This window comes from Eptatretus burgeri, chromosome 10 (assembly GCF_056783735.1).
Source record: "Eptatretus burgeri isolate ZD-2024b chromosome 10, Ebu_testis_v1, whole genome shotgun sequence".
NCBI lineage: Eukaryota > Metazoa > Chordata > Myxini > Myxiniformes > Myxinidae > Eptatretus > Eptatretus burgeri.
In genome coordinates, this window is record NC_140970.1 from 57,309,468 (window position 1) to 57,330,558 (window position 21,091).

Sequence of the window (21,091 nt, forward strand, 5' to 3'; positions counted from 1 at the left end):
TTCCAATTGTAGTCTTTTTCATGACTAAAACACATGAGGTCCATATGTTTGTGCAAATTGAACTTTCTTTCAAGGAACTTCTTCCAACGTCTGGCCTGCAAAAGAAAACATGGAGGAAGATGAGGAACCACCTTATCATTTAGCTGATAAGGATGAAGACAAAGATGCAACGTCAAGCTCTTCACCGAAGGGACAAGAGGAAGAAAAAATGGAAGGCAATGAACGGGAATTGCAGCAGGTGGAGAATGAGGAGGAAATTGAAATTGAAATTGAAAATGAGGACGATAACCAGAGGGAACAGGTAATTATGTTGTGGTTTTTTTTTTAGGGTTAGTCGATTTTTACAATGCAATATTATATTGCGTTGGTAAGGTGGAACATTTTGTAAGCGAGCACATTGAATATTATCATGAAAATGGGTTTCTTTTCTGTTAGAAATGGGTTCTTTCTTCCAGGATTTCAAGCAAGTAGTGTACCACCATCTGTTCTCATCCACAATTCTGACCCACGATCTTTATTATCCACCATTAACCATTCATAACTCAATCATTTTACTTGCTCGTTCCAATTTCCTCCCCAAGAGTCATTGTGCTTTCATAGCTTACCCCAAGTGCACATGTTCACCTGGACGTTGCCATTCTGGTTGCTCATTTCCCCAAACGGTTGACAACTTTCCTACCTGGATGTGTCTCCACACCACGTTGGTCTACAGACTGGTTTCCTCCGTCACTGAAGGTGGATGCAGTGTATGTTTTCACCCGTCAGTTTGTCTGTTAGGACGATATCTCAAAATGTTGTGTACTGATCCGGACGAAACTTGGTGGACAGGTTGGTTGTGCGACAAGGATGAATTGATTCAATTTTTCTCAAGATCTGAATCTAGATCAGAGAATTTTTTGAATGTTTCTTCACTAATGAGTGGGCTAAAAACTATATATGGTCCGATATCTCAAAAAGTTATGAATTGATTCGGACAAAACTTGATGGACAGATTGGGTGTGTGACAAGGATGAATCAATTTGGTTTGGGTGAAGATCCAAGTCCGGATACGAGAATTTTTAATTCTTTTAGTTATTCTTCACCATTGAGAGATGGGACCAAAAACGATATATAATGCGATGGTTTTTGGGACATCACCTCTGGATAACTCCAAGAGGACGGCATGTATTTAAGAGACCACAATCGCCAGTTGCTCCAGAACTTCCCGTGGGATTCCATGCCCAGAGTTGTGTTACCATATGCAAAAGCCCAAGTGGATACCGTACCAGCAGTTATGCAAAAGACCTTAGTCTGTCGGCCAAGCAGAACCAACGTCATGTAACCACGTCTGAGATTGAACTTGGATAACGAATCTAAGCTGGCCAAATGCCTCGGCAGTCTTATGCCGTCGTCAGAACAGAGAGAATAAGTAAGGATACTTTCTTAAAGAAATGGCTATGAGTTGCAAGAACAAAAATCCAAGTATTCCCAATGGCAGGTGATACAAGTATTTACAAGCAGAGAAAACAATGGAAAGACGTGTGTACCACAATTACAGCACATGGACATTCCCCCTTATCTCTGACACAACAGACCCACTCTCGTTTATCAATGACTTAACACCCCACAGTATATATGCTGGCATCATGCATCCGATGTGGAAGGGAGAGGTGAGTAATTGGCAAAGAATGATGGGATGAATAATTGGTAATGAAGATGAGCTGAAATATGTGGGGATACGACGGACCCCTTGCACACCTTACACTTGTTGACTCTGGCTCCAACGTCCTGACTGAAACCGGGAACACTCCCCCTCCACCTGCAGCACCGGTGTTTTCTCGTGGGGCGGTGATGTCACTCGCGGCACATATTGAATGTCCTGACAGGACACCTGCACACCAAAGAGGAAGCATAAGATCCAGCTATGAAATTCCAGCAGAGCTTCTGAATCATGAACAGCATGTCGTCATCACAGAGCTCACAGACCTGGGCCGGGTTGCTCAAAGCATCGTTAAATTTAATGATCGATTAGGCTTAATCGATCGTGAAATTCCTTAACGAGAGATTTACAATTGACAGGATTTAACAGTGTTGCTCAAAGGTTAAGAGGGATTTAATCAATAGTTAAAGTTAACGATAGCTGTGAGCAACAGCATTAAACCTATCGTTAATTTAACGATAGGTTTAATCAATCGTTAGGCTAATGATAGGTTTAACGATGCTTTGAGCAACCGGGCCGTGTTCAATAAGGTCTGGAAAACGGAAGTTTTTCCAGCTGAGTGGAGACAAGGGGTAATCGTTAGGCTACCAAAAAAAAGGAAACCTTCATGACTGCAACAACTGGAGAGGTATAACACTCCAATCTGTATCTGGTAAAGTTTCTTGCACAGTGCTCCTTAAGAGATTAAAGGAAGATGTGGAGGAAATCCTTCGTGAGGAACAGTCTAGTTTTCGAAGATCATGCACAGAGCAGATTTTCACATTGAGGAACATCATTGAACAGAGAATGGAATATCAGAAGCCATTCACTATCAACTTCATAGACTTCAAGAAAGCCTTCGATAGCATCCACTGACTCATTATGGATCATTACAATACAGTATGGAAACCCACAGCAATATATCGATATCTTTAAAGCTCTGTACCAAAACTCCAATTGCTGCATCAAAACCAGCTCTGGGACTACAGACTCATTTGATATTGTTACAGGAGTATGCCAAGGGTGTATACCCTCCCCTTTCCTATTCCATTTGGTTATTATCCCCCGCCAACCAACGAAGTTGGGGGGGATATACAAGTGGGTTCCGTCCGTCCGTACGTCCGTCCGTCCACATTTCGCTTCCGGAGCTTAACTACAAATCCCCTCAAGATATATTTACGAAATTTGTTACACATATCAAGCAAGTGGTGAACTGGTGCCTTTTGATATTTAGAGATTTCCCCTCAAAAAAATTCTGTCACTTTCCATGGAAACAAGTTGGGTATTAAGAAATAATTGTGGTTAACCTTTGTTTCCAGAGCATAATTGCAAAACTATTAACTATTTCTTTATGAAATTTAGTACACACATCAATAATAAATTGAACTGGTGCCTTTTGCTACTTGTCCTCATTTACTATGGCGGGGGATATCGAAGACTTTGTCTTCAACAGATGCTAGTTGACTTTGTAATGAGGAATGCCATGACAGGTGCCAACTTCAGCATCTCACGGTAGCAACAACACTTGACATGCCTTGACTTGCAGATGACGTTGCACTATTGGCTGAAGATTCTACTGGACTGCAGTATGACGTCTAGCTTGGAGAAGTGCAGTGCCAAAGTGGGCTTTCGTATCAGCTGCGCAATGACCAAGACCATTATCACACAACAATAACAAAGAAAACATTGAGGAAGTTGGTTGGTCAAGGAAGGAAGTTGGTTAAAGTTGGTCAAGAAAACATTGAGGAAGCCGACCATTTCCTAAATTTAGGTCGGACACTCACTCTCCAAGGAAGGTGATGCTGGGATCGATGTCTACACAAGAATTGGCAAGGCAGCCTCAGTTTTTAGCGCCTCTGAAAAGTATGGAAATTAACCACTCTTAATATTGCCACCAAGCTAAAACTCTACATGTCCATTGTTGTGCCCATTGCAATTAATGTCAATAAGACGTGGAAGAGAATAGCAAAGGTGTCACATAAACTGTACGTGTTCTACCAATGTTGCCTCCGCAAGATTTGTGGAATCACATTGAGAGACCATATCACAAACAAGGAAGTGTTGAAGAGAACTGTGCAAAGGTGCTTCTCAGATATCATAACAGAAAGAAGGTTGAGGTTAGCCGGACATATCTGTCGTCTCCCTGATACCCACCATTCCAGAGTAGCACTCAAATGGATACCACTCGGTAGTAAAAGGAAACAGTCGCCCAAAAAAGGTCTGGTGAAACTCTTTCAAAGGAGGCCTGAAAACAAGAAACATGGATGAGGGTGAGAGAAATTGCTATAGACCAGACAAGATGGTGACACTTTGCTGCCCAGTTCCCCATGAGGGACAGGAAAAACGAAGTATAATCAAACGGAAGACCAAGAAGGAACCCGAACAAGCAAAAAGCAAAGATGAAGTCATCAGGATGAAGCTGGATAGGATTTGAGTTTCAGCCGCTACTCCACAACCGTCAAACCCATCCAGGCACAGGCAAGTGGCCTTACAGAAAATTTTTTGCAAGAATTCACTTCTCCTTCGAGAGATAAAAAAACAAAAGAGAGGAACAGAGAATAAAAGAGATGAGAGAAGAAATACCAAGAATTATAATGAAAAGAAAATTGTGAAAAAATTTTTTAGAAAGAAATATGAAAGGAACAAAGAACAAAGAAGTTTGGAAGAACATAAATAGATAGATTTCAACAGTTACTCCCCAGGCTCAAACATAGCAACATGTACAAGCGACAAGAGCATTTGCCTCCACAAGATTCTTGGAATCCCATGGAGAGAGATTTTCTTCATTCACCCTCCATGTGATTCCAAGAAAAAGTAAGTCTCCCAGAGACTTATATACGCAGCCTTTTTATAGAACTTCAACTCACCCCATGCTTCATTTTGCCATCCCCACTCCCCTCATCCTTAGGAGGAACTGCCTTCCTGCTGGTTCTTGGTACGACATTCTTTTACAGGCACCCACGAAACATGCCTGAAGCAGCCCTCAGGACACTAGTGAAGAGAATTGGCTCGCGAGCGTCCATTTTTGGTGCATTCCTTTGTCACTGGCACTCAGGAAGCGGTTTGAAACAGTTTCAGAGCCTGTGCAAATAATAATCCGATTGTGGGTGATGAAAATATGTGACAGATGGTTTGTGGAAAAGAATGTGGAATGACGAAAAATCATATTTGGGATTTATAACTACACAATCGCAATGCAGTCTGGATTCAGATCTAGCCTGTCAGTGGGATACAAAACGTAAACTGTTCTGCCTGCTGGAGATATGTGCTCTACCGAGTGGCCTTTCTAGTTCTGCTTCTTATTATTCTCGTCTTCATCCTATATTAACGTCCGTTCTGTCCATGTTCAAAAATGGACATCCAATGTTAACGACTCCTGCTCAGAACTGATGCATGTGCACGACCCATCTACACAATTGGTTTCAAACTGCCCAGAGTTTTCAAACTGCCCAAACACACTCCTTGGACCTCATTGCAGTGATTGCTGCCAGAGGTAGACATAAACAGTAATCGAGATCGTTTCTTCCACGTTGGATACCAACATGAAAACATTCACCACAACGCAGCATTACATGATTAGATCAATGAAATAACGTAATTATTCAGCATTTATCTCCATCAGAGGTTTACACCTTATCTGTGTCCCATGATGTCACATTAATAAATCACATCAACAACAATCACGAGATCGTTTTTTTTTAATGGCAGAGAATACATTTGTGGTGACATATTGAGTAAGGGGCACATTCTGTTTTCAGAGCCTTCTCATCTCTTGAATGTAATGAGGGGATATTTTCCAAAAAGTCATGTGACAGGAACATGCTAAGTAAGGCAGATGTAACAGTATTGATGTGACATAATGATTCTGTGACCTTGTACTGTGCTGCAGGGGAAGCAAAAGAAGAAAGGCATCTTTAAACGCGTTCGCCATTGGCTAATGAAATTCAAGCCAAAATGTTGGCAACTCCAAGGTAGGAAGATGAACATGAAGAACGTATTAAAATATAAACCTCACGAGTGCATGTGCATCATTCACTTATCTTAAGATCCATGTTTGGTTTTTTTTTGCAATGATGTGATGTCATTGATGTAATTTCATACTTAAATGCTCAGACCTCTTTCCGTTTGCCATATATACTGTAGACTGAACCACCTGAACTACCCACCTAAACAACAACCCCGGATCGTTCCAAAGGCACTGACCGATGCTCTTTCACGAACCCTCGAGCAAGGAATCAGCACATACCATTTTTAGTCTTTGGTGTGCTTTGGCCGCAGGTTGAATTGCCGACCTCACAGACAAGTGGACGTTCTTACAATGATGTCACAGACTCTGGTTACTAAGCCTTAATCATTGGCCTGCCTGCACTATTTCATCTGAAATGAGAACAGGTAGTGTTGTACAAACGTTTTCATCAGCAAGTCAATTTACAACAACTAGAATTCCTGAAGCATCTGCCGTGGTATTCTTTCTTTGGACCAGTGACAAACTTCCTGAGATTTGACGAAGATGGAAACCCGAAGCATGGCAATGGACTTAAAATGAGGGTTCCTAAAACGTATGTTAAACCCAACCCTTTTATCCTTTCTGCAACCCCCCTGATTCCTGCCCAGCTACATTACCTGCCCCCCAACTCCTCACACCACCTCCCCATTTATTGATTTACTCACAAATACCACCCGTTACATCACTGATGGGAATACTATGAGAGAGTGAGGATGGGAAGAGAGAGGGATGAGGGGTGGGGAAAGAAAGTGGAGGGAGGGGGGGAGCAAGGAATGTGGAGAGAGAGGGGAGGAAGAGGATGTGGGAATGAGGAGGGTGGAGGAGGGAAGAGAGAGTGAGGATGGGGGGGGAGAGAGGATGGGTGGGGGAAGAGAAGGCAGCATTATGAGGGGAATGCAGTGTGATGAGGGGAAGGCAGCATGAGGGGAGGGGAAGGCAGCCTGAGGGGAAGGGAAATCAGCATGAGGGGAGGGTAAGAGAAGACAGCGTGAGGAATGGTAAGGGAAGACAGCATGAGGGAGGGTAAGAGAAGACAGCGTGAGGGAGGGTAAGGGAAGACAACATGAGGGGAGGGCAGGGAAGACAGCGTGAGGGAAGACAGCATGAGGGGAGGGGAAAGGAAGACAGCATGAGAGGGAAAGGGAAGAGTATGAGGGGAGGGAAAGACAGTGTGAGGGGATGGAAAGGGAAGATGGCGTGAAGTGAGGGGAAGGGAAGACGGTGTGAGGGGAGGGTATAGGAAAACAGCGTGAGGAGAGGGTTAGGAAAGACAGCATGAGGGGAGGGTAAGGGGAGACACCATGAGGGATGGTGAGGGAAGACAGCATGAGGGGAGGGAAAGACAGTGTGAGGGGATGGAAAGGGAAGACGGCGTGAAGTGAGGGGAAGGGAAGACGGTGTGAGGGAGAGGAAAGGAAGACAGCGTGAGGGGAGAGGAAAGGAAGACAGCGTGAGGAGAGGGTAAGGGAAGACAGCATGAGGGGCGGGGGGGGTAAGGGAAGACAGCATGAGGGGAGGGAAAGAGTGTGAGGGGATGGAAAGGGAAGACGGCGTGAAGTGAGGGGAAGGGAAGACGGTGTGAGGGAGAGGAAAGGAAGACAGCGTGAGGGGAGAGGAAAGGAAGACAGCGTGAGGAGAGGGTAAGGGAAGACAGCATGAGGGGCGGGGGGGTAAGGGAAGACAGCATGAGGGGAGGGAAAGAGTGTGAGGGTATGGAAAGGGAAGACGGCGTGAAGTGAGGGGAAGGGAAGACGATGTGAGGGGAGAGGAAGGGAAGACAGTATGAGGGGGTGGAAAGGGAAGACAGCACGAGGGGAGGGTAAGGGAAAGAGAAGACAGCGCGAGGGGAGGGTAAGGGAAGACAGTGTGAGGGGGAGGAGGGTAAGGGAAGACAGCGCGAGAGGGAGGGTAAGGGAAGACAGCGCGAGGGGAGGGTAAGGGAAGACAGCGTGAGGTGAGGACAAACGGACAAACAAAAATTTGAGTGCTTTATCGTTAAGAAACCGGTGCAGCCTGTTCCAAGTCAAGGGATCATTGAGCAGACCCCAAATATGGTGAATTAAGACCCCAACAAGGGAGAGTTGGCTGATAAAGAGGTTGATGAAGGATGAAGCCTTGAAAATGGAAATTTACCCAAACACCCAATTTGCATTCCTGCATTTCCTTGGAGTTCCTTTAGTATGCATGCTGGGTTTCATGGATTTGGAGTTATGGAGGAGGCGAACACACGCACGCATGCACGCACGCACACACACACACACACACACACACACACACACACACACACACACACACACACACACACACCCACACACACACACACACACACACACACACACACACACACACACACACACACACACACACACACACACACACACACACGCCAAATCCATCCCTATGCTGTCAATGGTCGCAAACTGCTTGCGACATTCAGGTTAAGTCCTTTCTGCGACAATCTCTTCCTGCGAAATATTTTCTTACCTCAAGGGTATTCATTCAAAATTGCTCTTGAACATGTTAAGATGAGGTTTCAGACATTGAAAGTGTCTTCCTGAAACCCCTATCAATAACTAAGCAGAGACAGAAATACAGTATCCCAAATGTGAAGGATATGGATCCGGAATTGGTTAATCTTACTGTCAGTGATGTATTTCCTGCACCAGAAGCATTATCTATATTTGATTCAACTGTTGCTTCAACTTTGGCGACCCCAAATAATGTATAATTAATCTGCATCATATAAGGATCTTTCTTTTGGAAATGTGATACGTAGCGTTAAAATGTCTGCATCTGATGACTCCAAATACATCGAATGAGGAGGTAAGCATTCGTGTTAGATATTAGGGTTAGGGTACAACATAACACAATGACATCCAGGCTTTTTAACAGTTTTAAATATATTTTAAAAAATAAATGACGTCATTAACTGGAAATATTGTTTATCCAGGAACACCCTTGGTTCCTACCATTGCACATAATGCAGGTTCTTCTTGTAAAATTGTTTTGCTACATCAGTGTGTGAGAGACTTTATTTTCCCACTATTGGGGTAATTTGAACAAGGAGGGACAATTCAGTAAAACATGTGCAGTATCTTTAACTTATCTTTAACTTATCTGATAAATGGGGCTGAGCCCACATTGGTTGGGGCCTTCTACCCATCCAAGTGCCAATTTTGATGGTTTCTTGATGTGATAATTTCACACGAGTTTATAAATGGTGAACAATTGTGTTCCGAATCATTTTTTCCCCTTTCACATTCCCCTTTATGCCCTCCCCAGATACCACAGTATAATTGACATCTGAATTAAAAGTCCACAACAAACAATCAATCCTGCACTTCCCTGCATATTTTGTGTCAACCCCCATCTGCTGCTCTCAACGGAGGTGGGTGGCTGTTTCTCAGCAAAGTTATTGATGCATTGGTTTGTATGAAAACACTTCTTCAAACGAACCAAATCCTGGTGTGGTGTACATTGAGGGGTTTTCACATGGATTAAGAGGGGAGTGTTTCACTCGTTTAATTTCAGCTGGAACATGTACAGAATTTTGTTTTCTAGGATATTGTTGACCATTCATGGATTACCGAAAATTCTGAAACTCTGCCGAAACTTACAGAAGAAGGTTAAAATCATCTCAAGCTTCTCACTTTACCAAGATATCACAATTTTTTGTATTCCAGAAAATTCTTTTTCAGGTGCTGGGACAAATTATAATGTTCATGGTATGGCAGATTTAGATTCAGTAAAATTAAAGCAGCAGTAAAACTGTCTCTCCAGTTATAATGTGCAGACACTGTATATGTCCCAAGCAACAATCAGCCATTCTTGCTAAACATCCTTTCTTTGCCGGTCAAAGGGAAAGCCAAACCTTGTCATCAATTAAGTACTGCTAGAGAGTGTTAACAGCTGGCCTTTGCCGGTCCAAGGGAAAGCCAAACCTTGTCATCCTTCCGACTGCTCGAGAGAGATAACAGCTGGCCTTTGCTGGTCCGAGGAACAGAACAAAGGCTGAGTGTCTTAGCACTTAAAGTGAAGTGACCTTGCTTTGCCCGAGCCTTACTTTAGCAGGATAATGACAGGAACAGGCATCCCAGGATGCTGCCCAGGATGCTGTCAATCAATAAAAGGCAGCTGCAGAGCCAAGGGGGAAAAGAATAATCCTGGGCTTTAGTCTCCGAATGGAAGTTAATGATGGGAACAGGACGAATCATGTTAACAGCTGGTCACACAAGGGGCAGAGTGAAATTGTATATAAGGCAGAGCTGAACTGAGCTTGCCAGAGCTGGGCTAGACGAACTACTGTGTGTGTTCTTCGCCTCTCTCCATATGCATATGTCTTGATGTGAATTAAACTCTTCTCTACCTCAGATCGGTGTGGACAGAACTTGATTTCAATCAGTGCGGACCTCACCTGATCTCCACAATTCCTGCCACAATCGACTGTAAAAACTCAGATAATAATACAATGATGCAACCAATCGTGCTGATACAACACCTATTGTTATGCTCAAAGAATTGTCATTTTTACATGTTGATCACAGTGCACTTTGCGATCAACAAAAAAAAATCTAACAATTCTTCTAGCTTCAATCGTTTTTTCAATAAACGTTAATTTCCTTATTTCATTCACTTTTACAAAAAAAAGATATTTCTCTTCCAAAACGAGTTTGCTCACTATTTCAAAGATGAGCTTCCAACTTTTTCCCCCTTATCAGGCAAATCTCGCACACGGCCCGACACGCAGGCAAACTCACACACAGCCGACAAGCCGGCAAACTCACACACCGCCCGACAAGCAGGCAAACTCACCCATTTCATAGTAGGGTATTTTCTTCAGTGTACGCAAACAGCTATTACTTACATCTCTCCATTTAGGATGGAAATTCTTGAATGGATTCCTGGACTTAGAGGTCACATTCACTTTCGTACCTCCTCTCTCGTTCTCGCTACTGGCACTATTTTCTGAATATTTCCTCCCTATACTCCCTGTGGAGGGAGGAGAGCTATCGCCAGTAACATTTTCTGTACTTCTTTTTAAGGGGAGCTTATGCGTCTTTTAAACTCCCATTTATGCTCGCACTTTTCGTCTTCTCTCCAGGCTCTCTTCGGCACACCTGCCACAGATTTTCCAGTTGACTAGTTTTTGGGTCGTTTTGTCTTTTCCATTATCAAATTTTCCCACCAAGATGTTTTAATTTTCCCATGTCAAAACAATTTTGTCGACAATAAAAGCTCTCAAGGTCAGAACAAGTTCGTAGGCTTGGAGGCAAGCCTCCTACCCTTTACCCTTCAGGCAAAGTGCACACATTCCTTCACAGTGGGGAATCCATTCCCCCCGCCCCACTTTTTCATTGTTCACAGCGCAGTGATCACGAGCGACCTTTACTTTATTTTAAAGAATCATTCGCGGTTCATTTTACATTTCCAAATTCTGTCACATTGATCTCAATTCATGTTCTTTAAAACGGATGGTATACTGTTTGAGCTGCCGCTCCTCCTACCCCAGAGTTACTTCTCGGACCCGGAAGGCAGAAGCTGTGGCCAGCAGTCCCATGGCTCCCAGGTCCGGGCACAAACTTGGTGTGTTATTCACATATGCAGGTGAGGCACCTGCATTGATTAACTTGTGTCTCTAATTTCAGTATTTTCTGTTTCACCAGTTTTCTAGCCACCTCATTTACTTGAAGGGCATCTTCTTCCCACATCTCACAAGCTTCTAGATCTGGCTCGGGCTTCAATTTATCACTCATCCGGTGTTCCAGCCGGCATGACAAGTTATCTACAATTTCTGATCTTAAGGAGCCCCATCTTGGGAATGGGTGTGGGTCCCTTTGTCCACTTATACATAATGCCAATTGAATACATAACTTAGATCCATATTTTTCATGCATCAATCCTGCGGCTGTATTTGGGGGTGGGGCATCTTTATCCAACTTTTTGGTTTTACAGTTTTTTTTTTGTTTCCCCCCCTCCTTTTTCCTTGGTCCTTCCTTGAGTATTCTTGGGCCGGGTCAGTGTTTTCCGCCTGGGGTGTTCTCGGGCTGGGTCGGGTGTTTCTCACACCTTCCACTCCCTCACACTCTCCTTGGCACACCTCCCACTCCCTCAATCTCCCAACGGGGTGTTCTTTCTTGGGTTGGGTCAGGAGCCTTCACACCTTTCCCTTCCCTCAATCTCCCATTCGGACCCTGGTCCTGGAGTATTCTTGGGTTGCCCTCACAATCTCCCGACGGAGTGTTCTCGGGTTTCCCTCAACCTTCCAACGAACCCTAACCTTCCCGGGTACCCCTTTTTGATGTGCACAAAACTCCTTCTCCCCCTGTTTATTTGAGACGAGGACAGACCTCAGAGAGCAGCGAGCCCGTGTCCCCAGTGTGAGAAAGGAGGCAGCTTATCTTACCTTATTTTAAGCGAGCCGGCTCTTTCCTCCAGTGTCTCACCAGGGAAGCTCGCCCCCCCCCCTCGATCTGGCTCATCCTGCTGCCGACTACACCAATTGTGGTGATCAGGTGAGGTCGGCACTGATTGAAATCAGGTTCTGCCCACACCGATCTTGGGTAGAGAAGAGTTTAATTCACATCAAGACATGCATATGGAGAGAGGCGAAGAACACACACAGTAGTTCGTCTCGCCCAGCTCTGGCAAGCTCAGTTCAGCTCTGCCTTGTATACAATTTTACTCTGCCCCTTGTGTGACCACCTGTTAATATGATTCATCCTGTTCCCATCATCAACTTCTATTAGGAGACTAAAGCCCAGGATTATTATTTCCCCCTTGGCTCTGCAGCTGCCTTTTATCAATTGACAGTAAGGCCTGTTCCTGTCATTATCCTGCTAAAGTAAGGCTAGGGCAAAGCAAGGTCACTTCACTTTAAGTGCCAAGACACTCAGCCTTTGTTCTGTTCCTTGGACCAGCAAAGGCCAGCTGTTATCTCTCTCCAGCAGTCGGAAGGATCACAAGGTTTGGCTTTCCCTTGGACCGGCAAAGGCCAGCTTTTAACTCTCTCTCGCAGTACTTGATTGATGACAAGCTTTGGCTTTCCTTTGGACCGGCAAAGGCCAGCTGTTAACTCTCTCTCGCAGTACTTGATTGATGACAAGGTTTGGCTTTCCCTTGGACCAGCAAAGCAAGGATGTTTAGCAAGAATGGCTGATTGTTGCTTGGGACATATACAGTGTCTCCACAATAACACAGAATCATTCCACTCTACCTTTAGTATCTGATTAGGATTGTTCCAGAGACTCCATTGAGGTTCGGATGCGAACCATGTTCTCCCTGAAATACATTCCTTCAATCTCTTGACAAGGAAACCTAACCCGCTTGGATAGCCCGACAAACGATCACTCCACTTGTTCAAACATACAGTATATGAAAACCACCCAAACATGTCACAACATTTATTCTGCCCAGGAGCAAATCAGATTCCCAGGGTTGACTTGTTCACATTCCTAACTAATAATGTACACATTTGTGCTATTTAACCCTATTTTTTGTGGTATCTGTTCATGGCTTAATTTCTGAGGAGTCCTCTTTGAACATTTCGATGCTTAGATGATGAGATTCAAGAAGATAAACAGGATGTTTCTTCGCGTTCTTTACTTGAAGAACAAGAGAGAGAAATAATGAAGGGAAATGGTGAACAGAAGTGGGGAAAACAGGTCAGAATGACAATTGAGGATGAGGGGAAAAGTGATCGGGTTTCTGTGGTGAGTACACATTTCCAGTGATGTTTTTGTGATGGTGAGGTACAATTTAAAAAAATATATAAACAAACTTGTTATATAATTGTAACAAGATCAGCACTCTTTGAAGTTATGACGTCAACAGATATGCCTCCGCCCACATTATTACATTACTCTACATAGTTGTACCAAGTTTGATTTAAATCCCTGAACCCAGATTCAAAATATGAAAGAATTCTGGCTGCCAGACCTTGCGTCTGATCAGGTTGAAATTAAAAACAAACATTCCCCACGACAACTAGATTATAATTGTGAAGTTTCATCTCCATTGATGTCGCAGTTGAAGAGGAAGTTTTTTTTTTTTTAAGATTTTCGTTCAATCCAATGTGGCTGCCAGGTCATGTGATCTCTTCATTATTTGTGAACACCCTGGTATCCCCCAGGCTTGGGGAACATGTGGGTGAATTTTCCCCTCGATCTGTCAAACCATTGTGGAGCAGAACGTTTTAAAAAGGTTTATTTTTCAAAAAATAGGGGCAATTGCCCTGAGTGCTCACCTGGTAGAATAATGATACTGATGAAGTCAATGTGCAATTGAATCAGAAAAATGAACCAATGTTATGGGTCTGATTTACTTATTTATTTATTTTTAAATGTTGTGAGCAAACTTTTGTACATCACGGGTGTTGAAGGTAGTGGTCAAGTTGCATCAAAATTGTGTGTGTCGTTTCTGAGAAGAAAGCAAATACCGATTTTGGGGGCAAACCCCTGTAGACCACCTCAGACCCCAATTCTTTCTTAATGGTGTGAACAAACCTTGGTACACCACGGGCAATGAAGGTTGTGGTCAAGTTTCATCGAAGAAAGCAAATACATATTTTTGAGGGAAACCGCCTGTAGATCCCCTTCGGGTCCTATTTTTTTTTAATGCCGTGAACAAACATTGGTACATCACGGGCAATGAAAGTTGTGGTCAAGTTTAATTGAAATGGTGTGTGTAGTTTCTGAGAAGAAAGCAATTACCTATTTTGGCGGTACGTCTCCATAAACACACCCCTTTAGGGCCCCATTTTTTTTCTTCAATGCCATTTACAAACTTTGGTACACACCGTGTGATGAAAGTTGTGGTCAAGTTTAATTGAAGGTGTGTGTGTGTGTGTGTGTGTGTGTGTGTGTGTGTGTGTGTGTGTGTTTTTTTTTTTTTAAAGAATAATTTGGGAGTGTTTATGGATGCACAACCCATCCCATAAGCTCCCATGAACGATGTTCCAAGTGAGCCAAAAATCATCGATGCTAAACCATGTGACCTATGATGTCATATATGGAGAAGTTTTTGTTCCTCATGGATAGTCAGCCGATCGTACCTGTGAAGTTTCATCAATATCTGTTCAGCTATTTCGGAAAAGATTTTTGGAGGTTTTCTTGTTAAAAAAATATCGCTGCACATCCACGTGACTGATAACATCATCAATCACAATTGATTGGAGGGTCAGCAATAGGGATAGTAACACCCCTGACATCTAAAATTCCCCCCATACAATTTAGTCCAAGATGACCCTCAAAAATTTCCAGACTAATCGGATAAAGCATTCGCTGAATGCAATTATGACATAACAAAGCCACCGATTATATCATCACAAAAATCACTCATTTCCCAGATGGAGCGGTTTCAAAGATACAGAGGTCCAAAGTTATCCTTTTTTCCAACATGACTGCCACACGACGTGACCATATATGTATATATGAGGTGTGTTCAAAAAGTATGCAGCCTTAATTTTTCGTGCGTAAACAAATGAAGCTAGGGAGGCGTGGTTTGGTGCACGTATGTTGTTGTTCTTCTTTCGGCTGCTCCCGTTTGAGGTCGCCACAGCGGATCATCCGTTATGATCCGCATACTGATTTGGCACAGGTTTTACACCAGATGCCCTTCCTGACGCAACCCTGGTCGCCTCTTACGACGCAGGGATAAGGATTTGGTTACGCCATCATTCCGGGCTGCCCTACACCCTCTCATAGCGCGGCCCAGCGCAGAGCGCCCGTCCTCAAGCGATCCTCCAACCCAAGCCTCCGAGTCGCCGGATTACAGGCGCACGCCAATACGCCCGGTTGGTTTGGTGCATGTATGTAGGCAATCCTAATTCGTATGCGTGAATATTTTCCTGCCTGCAGAAGCTGTCAGTCGCCGACAGACCGCCGATGAGTGAGGAAGTGTAAGTGAGTGGCGTCGGATTTTCGTTTTTGACAAAATGACGGATCACTGTGGTCTCATCGCTAGTGATCACTGTGTTGAAGAAGTTGGGATCGCTGTTCACAGTCTCCAGCATGTCCTGTGCGATCTCCAAATGGAGTTGCTTCTGCTCGATCGCAAGCAGCTTTGGCACGAACTTCACTGAGATTCTCCTTAAGCCCAAATCCTCAGTCACAATGGAATGAACGGATCCAATGCTGACGGCCGCCTCGTCTGCAAGTTCTCTGATCGTGATTCGATGATCCTGCATCAGCAGGGTCCTCACTTGGTCAATGACTATCTCATTTCGGGATGTTGAGGGCCTACCAGAACGTGCTTCACTTTCCACTGATGTGCGACCATCTTTGAAGCGGTTGCACCACTCTTTTATCTGTGTGGTGCCCATTGCTTCGTTCCCGAAGGCCTGTTGAATCTTGCGGATCGTTCCCACTTGGGAATCGCCAAGCTTTACGTAAAATTTGATGCAGTAGCGTTGTTCAAGTTTTTCTGTCATTTTGTCAAAAACTAAAATCCGACGGCGCTCACTTACACTTCCTCACTCATCGGCGGTCTGTCAGCGATTGACAGCTTCTGCAGGCGGGAAAATATTCATGCATACCAATTAGGATCGCCTACATACGTGCACCAAACCACGCCTCCCTAACTTCATTTGTTTACGCACGAAAAATTAAGGTTGGATACTTTTTGAACACACCTCGTGTATATGTATATGTATATATATATATATATATATATATATATATATATATATATATATATATATATATATATATATATATATATATATACATATATATATATATACATATATATATATATATACATATATATATATATATATATACATATATATACATATATACATATATATATATATATATATATATATATATATATATATATATATATATATATATATATATATATATATATATATATATATATATATATATATATATATATATATATATATACATATATATATATATATATTTGTCCCCTCTCCCCCCCCCCCACCACCACCCTCCCACCCCTCCCTCACGGTGTGTATTGCGACGTGTGGTCAGGCGTCGCTCTCCTCCCCCCTCCCCCCCCTCCCTTGCTTTCCCCTCCCTTGCTTTCCCCTTCCCCCTATCTTCCTCTATTTTGCTGGAAGATGGTTCCTACCAACAGAAGGGAATGCACAATAAGAGAACGACTTATGAAAGCTGCATCCAGAGCAGCCATAACTCCTGAAGAGCAAGAAAGAAGACAGGCAAATGCAACTGGAATGGCTGCATCCAGGACTCCTGTCAGGAAAAAAGAAAAGTCTGCATTCTCCTACAATCCAGCCTTGGATTATGCTTCTGATCCAATAGTTGCTCTTGGCTCAACGACAATTACTTGCAGGCACTGTGATGCGATGAAATGGACAGGGGAAGCTCCAGGGATATGCTGCAACAGTGGCAAGTTTTGGCTAACCCAAATGAATGCTCCTCCTCAACCTCTTCGTACATTGTTGACAGTCAGCAATCAAAATGCAAGTCATTTCCGAAGGAACATCAGAACATACAAATCATGATTCAACATGACGTTTTTCAGTTCCATAAAAGACATCAGAGAATCTGGCTACATGCTCGCATTTAAAGCGCAGGGACATGTTTATCATCAGTTTGGCAGCCTACAGCCACGATCAGATGAAGAGCCAAAATTCCTGCACATCGACTTCATTGATGACAATACAATGCAGGCTGAACAGCGCTGCAACAATGTCATTCAAACCAAGCTGGAAGTCTCAAGAGTACTGATGTGGATTTTTTAACCCACCTTGTGATCGTTGTCCTCCTGAAGGATTCTAACTGGTCGATTGTGGAATCCTATTTGACTTCAGACAGAGTTTAACGTTTGTCCGATTTGATTATAAAACCCTACAAAAAACCCTATCGACACTGATAAAACTGATGTCCACACAAGTCCTTCCTTGTGAAACAATTTCTTTCCTAATTATACACCATACACTTCTCACCTTTGTACAATGAACTTAAGAATCCCCATTTGATTGCAATATTATTTGGTTCTATTTCATTTATTCTTATTTTAGTTAACAGTTAGACCAACCCGATTCAATTCACTTCTACATTACATCAGAGAGTTTTATTCTAACTTGGTACTTGGTCAGTTCCAAGGAGTACGAGCCACTGAGAAACTATACTTCCTCACGTGCTCGTACTCAGAAAATGTGCCTTTCAAAACATTTTATACTTCCATGAGAGAGAGGTTGGGGGATATTCACCCAGACTGTAGACGTGTCTTTTAGACATAAAGCCACTTCGTACATTTTCTAAGCAAAGGTTCATTTATCAGCTCGGTCACTCTGCTCCAGAACAACACATTTCTTATCATTTAGGGCAAAAGTCTTTTGGCCAGAAATGACAGCCAATTCAATTTGCAGCATAAAAGTTATATTTCTGAAACTCCATTTGTTACAATTTAAAATACATTCATATAAATTTTTCCCCCACACTCCCCCGTTTTTTTTTTTAAGGAAAATTTGAATAATTTTTCTTACACATGATTACCATGTCCCATTCCTGAAGGAGAAAAGATTTCCATTATTCAAGTTCAATCAACAATGGCAGCGTGTGCTCATATCAGAAAATGAGTGAGTTTCCATTTAATATATGGCCTGTTCATCAGCATGTGTCACACATTGAAAACATGCTACCCGAAGTCAGAAGATAAACAGGTCAGGGTGTGGATAGAGCGGCACCCAACGGGAAACACAATCGAAGCACTCCTTGAGCTGAGGAGAAGGTAGATGTGGGCAAGTACAAGTTTGGGCCAGACACTGGGTTGAAGGAGCGCAGTGTGGAATTCCAGGCCTGTCGTACATTGAAGCGACCACAGCAAGTTCACGATGTATTTGCAGAGCGGCAATCGAGAGTGTGGCTGAGAACATTCCTCCATGCAGGCACCACATAACGCCGACGTTAAGACTTTGCTAAACCTTCTCCTCAGTGGGTTTTTTCTTTCTTTTCCCACATTGGTCCATCTTATCTCCTCAGGAAGGGGAGGCATAATCATGTGTTGAATGCTCAATCACCCAAATCTGGGTTCTCCCATCGTCCAATCTTTGTGTGGAATTTCATTCCAAAGTTCATTTAGATGAAATCGTACATTGCTTCAAAGACTGCTTTCAACACTCCGAAACAAACAAAGCATCAATTAAACACCAATCAATAAACGTCATGGGCACATGTAGTTCTACAAGACTAACAAAGATTGTTATGGAAGCATTTAACTTGCATTATATGTCATATCAATATTTTAATCCCTTTCCTTGTTATTTCCCAAAACAACATGCTAAAATATACAGAAATCCCAGTTGTACGTATACTCAAAACATCCATCTCATTTGCTATTTCCATCGACATTTTAAATCTCTGACATTTCTCCATCTGTCCACTTCTCTCTCACCAAAACAGCAAACAAGCTGCCATTTTTCCAATTCACATACACAAACCATCTATCACTTCCTCTGACCTTCTCAATTACGAATCCATTTTCTTTTATCAAAACAAATAAATCATTTTAAACAGTTGTTCAAAAATTGTCAAATCACTTGTCAAATCTGTTATCAGGCGAATATCGTTTAAATTCCAGCTCAAACACTCTGTCTACACATGCAGCTTCACCCTCCACAATCTTTATCCCAGTCTTGGAAAAGCATCTTAAACTTCAGACTAATAAACATCCAAACTCTCTTAAACAACTTTTTGGTCAAAACAAAATATTTCCTTTTAAAATCCATAAATGAAAATTTTAATCTTCAGCATCTATCCAATTAAATCATGAATTTACCTTGACTGAATCGATCAAATGGTTACACTGGGTTGTTTGCCATTGCCTTCCCAGCACAAGTTCAGGTAACCTCAACATTCGCAGACGAATAAAACAATATTTCAACGTCCATCCGAGGGAATCATCTATTATCTGTGAATTGCCCCACGTGCTAAACATCATCAAATCATTAAAATCATTCCAAATCACGTTTCTACATTTAAATCACATACAGTATATCCACATTCACAATTGTTATTTCACAATTTATTCAAAATCCCGATGGTTGTAAAATAAAACTTCAACACTTTTTCCTAAATGGACTTCACTTTAAACAGATTCAGTCCAGAGGGTGCGCCGCAAACACCAAGGAACGAGGAACAGGAAGTTCTCTCCACATCCAGTGGGAAGAAAAAGGAAAAAAAACTCTGACAGGCAAAACCCACAGTTTGCATTACTCTGTCATGGCTTCAACACATACACTAAACAGCATTGCATCTCATAGACTCGCGTGTGATCACGTGACAAATACCAATCACATTTCTATCTCGTCCTCTTGAATCTGCATATGAATCGAATTTCACACCTAAAGCAAAGGCTCGAACAAAGACTCAGTGTAACGATATGCCACCACCCACAGATCGAGTGGAGGGGGTCTCACACAGTGTAGTTTGCGACCTTCGCGTGGAAATACAACGCCAAGAATGTATAACATGCCATTTCAAACAGACCCACAGCTCAACTCAGCACGAGTTAAAATATCGTCAAAATCCCAACAGAACACGTTTCATTGCAGTGAATATTGGACTCGCACAAGTTTCATTTTTTTTTACTCTCAGGAACAAATCACCCACCATGCTCCCAGCTGGTTAATCATCTCTTGCACTCTACAAAACGTTTCGTGCAAATCATTGCATTTACAAATCTGTAAAACCTCCACACAATATAATATAACAACCTCACTGCCAACAAACCTCCAGTGAGTTCAATGAACAAAAAGTAACTCTTAAAACTCTTACAAACAGGTAACTTACAATGTTTATCTATTTTAACCCTATCTCGGCGTCTCAGCCGTGTCCTCGGCCTCTCTCTCACAGCCGGTCCGTATCAATGCAAACATGTGGCATGTCGCTTCATCATGCCTATTTAATTACGCATCTGGCTCCTCAATGAGCCTCTTCTTGTCATCTGACTCCTCTTCTTCTCCAGCACTTTTCTAAAACAACTACAGTACATATTGTTTACTTTAAAATGGATTCTCTCCGCCAGATACTCTTCTTTCTCTCAATAAAATTATCTGACAATGAACTTTTCTTTGTTCGAAATGCGTTACCTGCTGAGAGCGCTCTCCCTTACCTTCGCTCAAGCACTTGTCGTTCCTCCAGGCACTGCCTCCGGCAGATTAAGCACCTCCGGTCACGAGCACCGCACCAACGTCGGTTCGAATCCGAGTCTCGGCGCCAACTGATGTGGATTTTTTAACCCACCTTGTTGTGATCGTTGTCCTCCTGAAGGATTCTAACTGGTCGATTGTGGAATCCTATTTGACTTCAGACAGAGTTTAACGTTTGTCCGATTTGATTATAAAACCCTACAAAAAACCCTATCGACACTGATAAAACTGATGTCCACACAAGTCCTTCCTTGTGAAACAA

General features: G+C 42.8%; 1 protein-coding gene across 7 annotated transcripts in view; it reads left to right on the forward strand.

The window, feature by feature from the left end:
- LOC147018638 (sperm motility kinase 2B-like) overlaps positions 1 to 21,091 on the forward strand; it is a 170,380-nt gene that overhangs the window by 79,770 nt on the left and 69,519 nt on the right. For 2 of the 7 annotated variants that reach the window (XM_085898525.1, XM_085898526.1), the window contains exons 12-14: positions 75 to 301; positions 5,568 to 5,649; positions 8,967 to 9,072. In XM_085898525.1, the coding sequence (XP_085754651.1) occupies positions 75 to 301; positions 5,568 to 5,649; positions 8,967 to 8,980 (323 nt within the window). In that variant the 3' untranslated portion in view covers positions 8,981 to 9,072. Of the gene's footprint in view, positions 1 to 74; positions 302 to 581; positions 736 to 5,567; positions 5,650 to 8,966; positions 9,073 to 9,245; positions 11,188 to 13,238; positions 13,394 to 21,091 lie in introns of those variants that run through there. The other 5 variants (XM_085898523.1, XM_085898521.1, XM_085898524.1 and 2 more) reach the window with 5 other exon arrangements.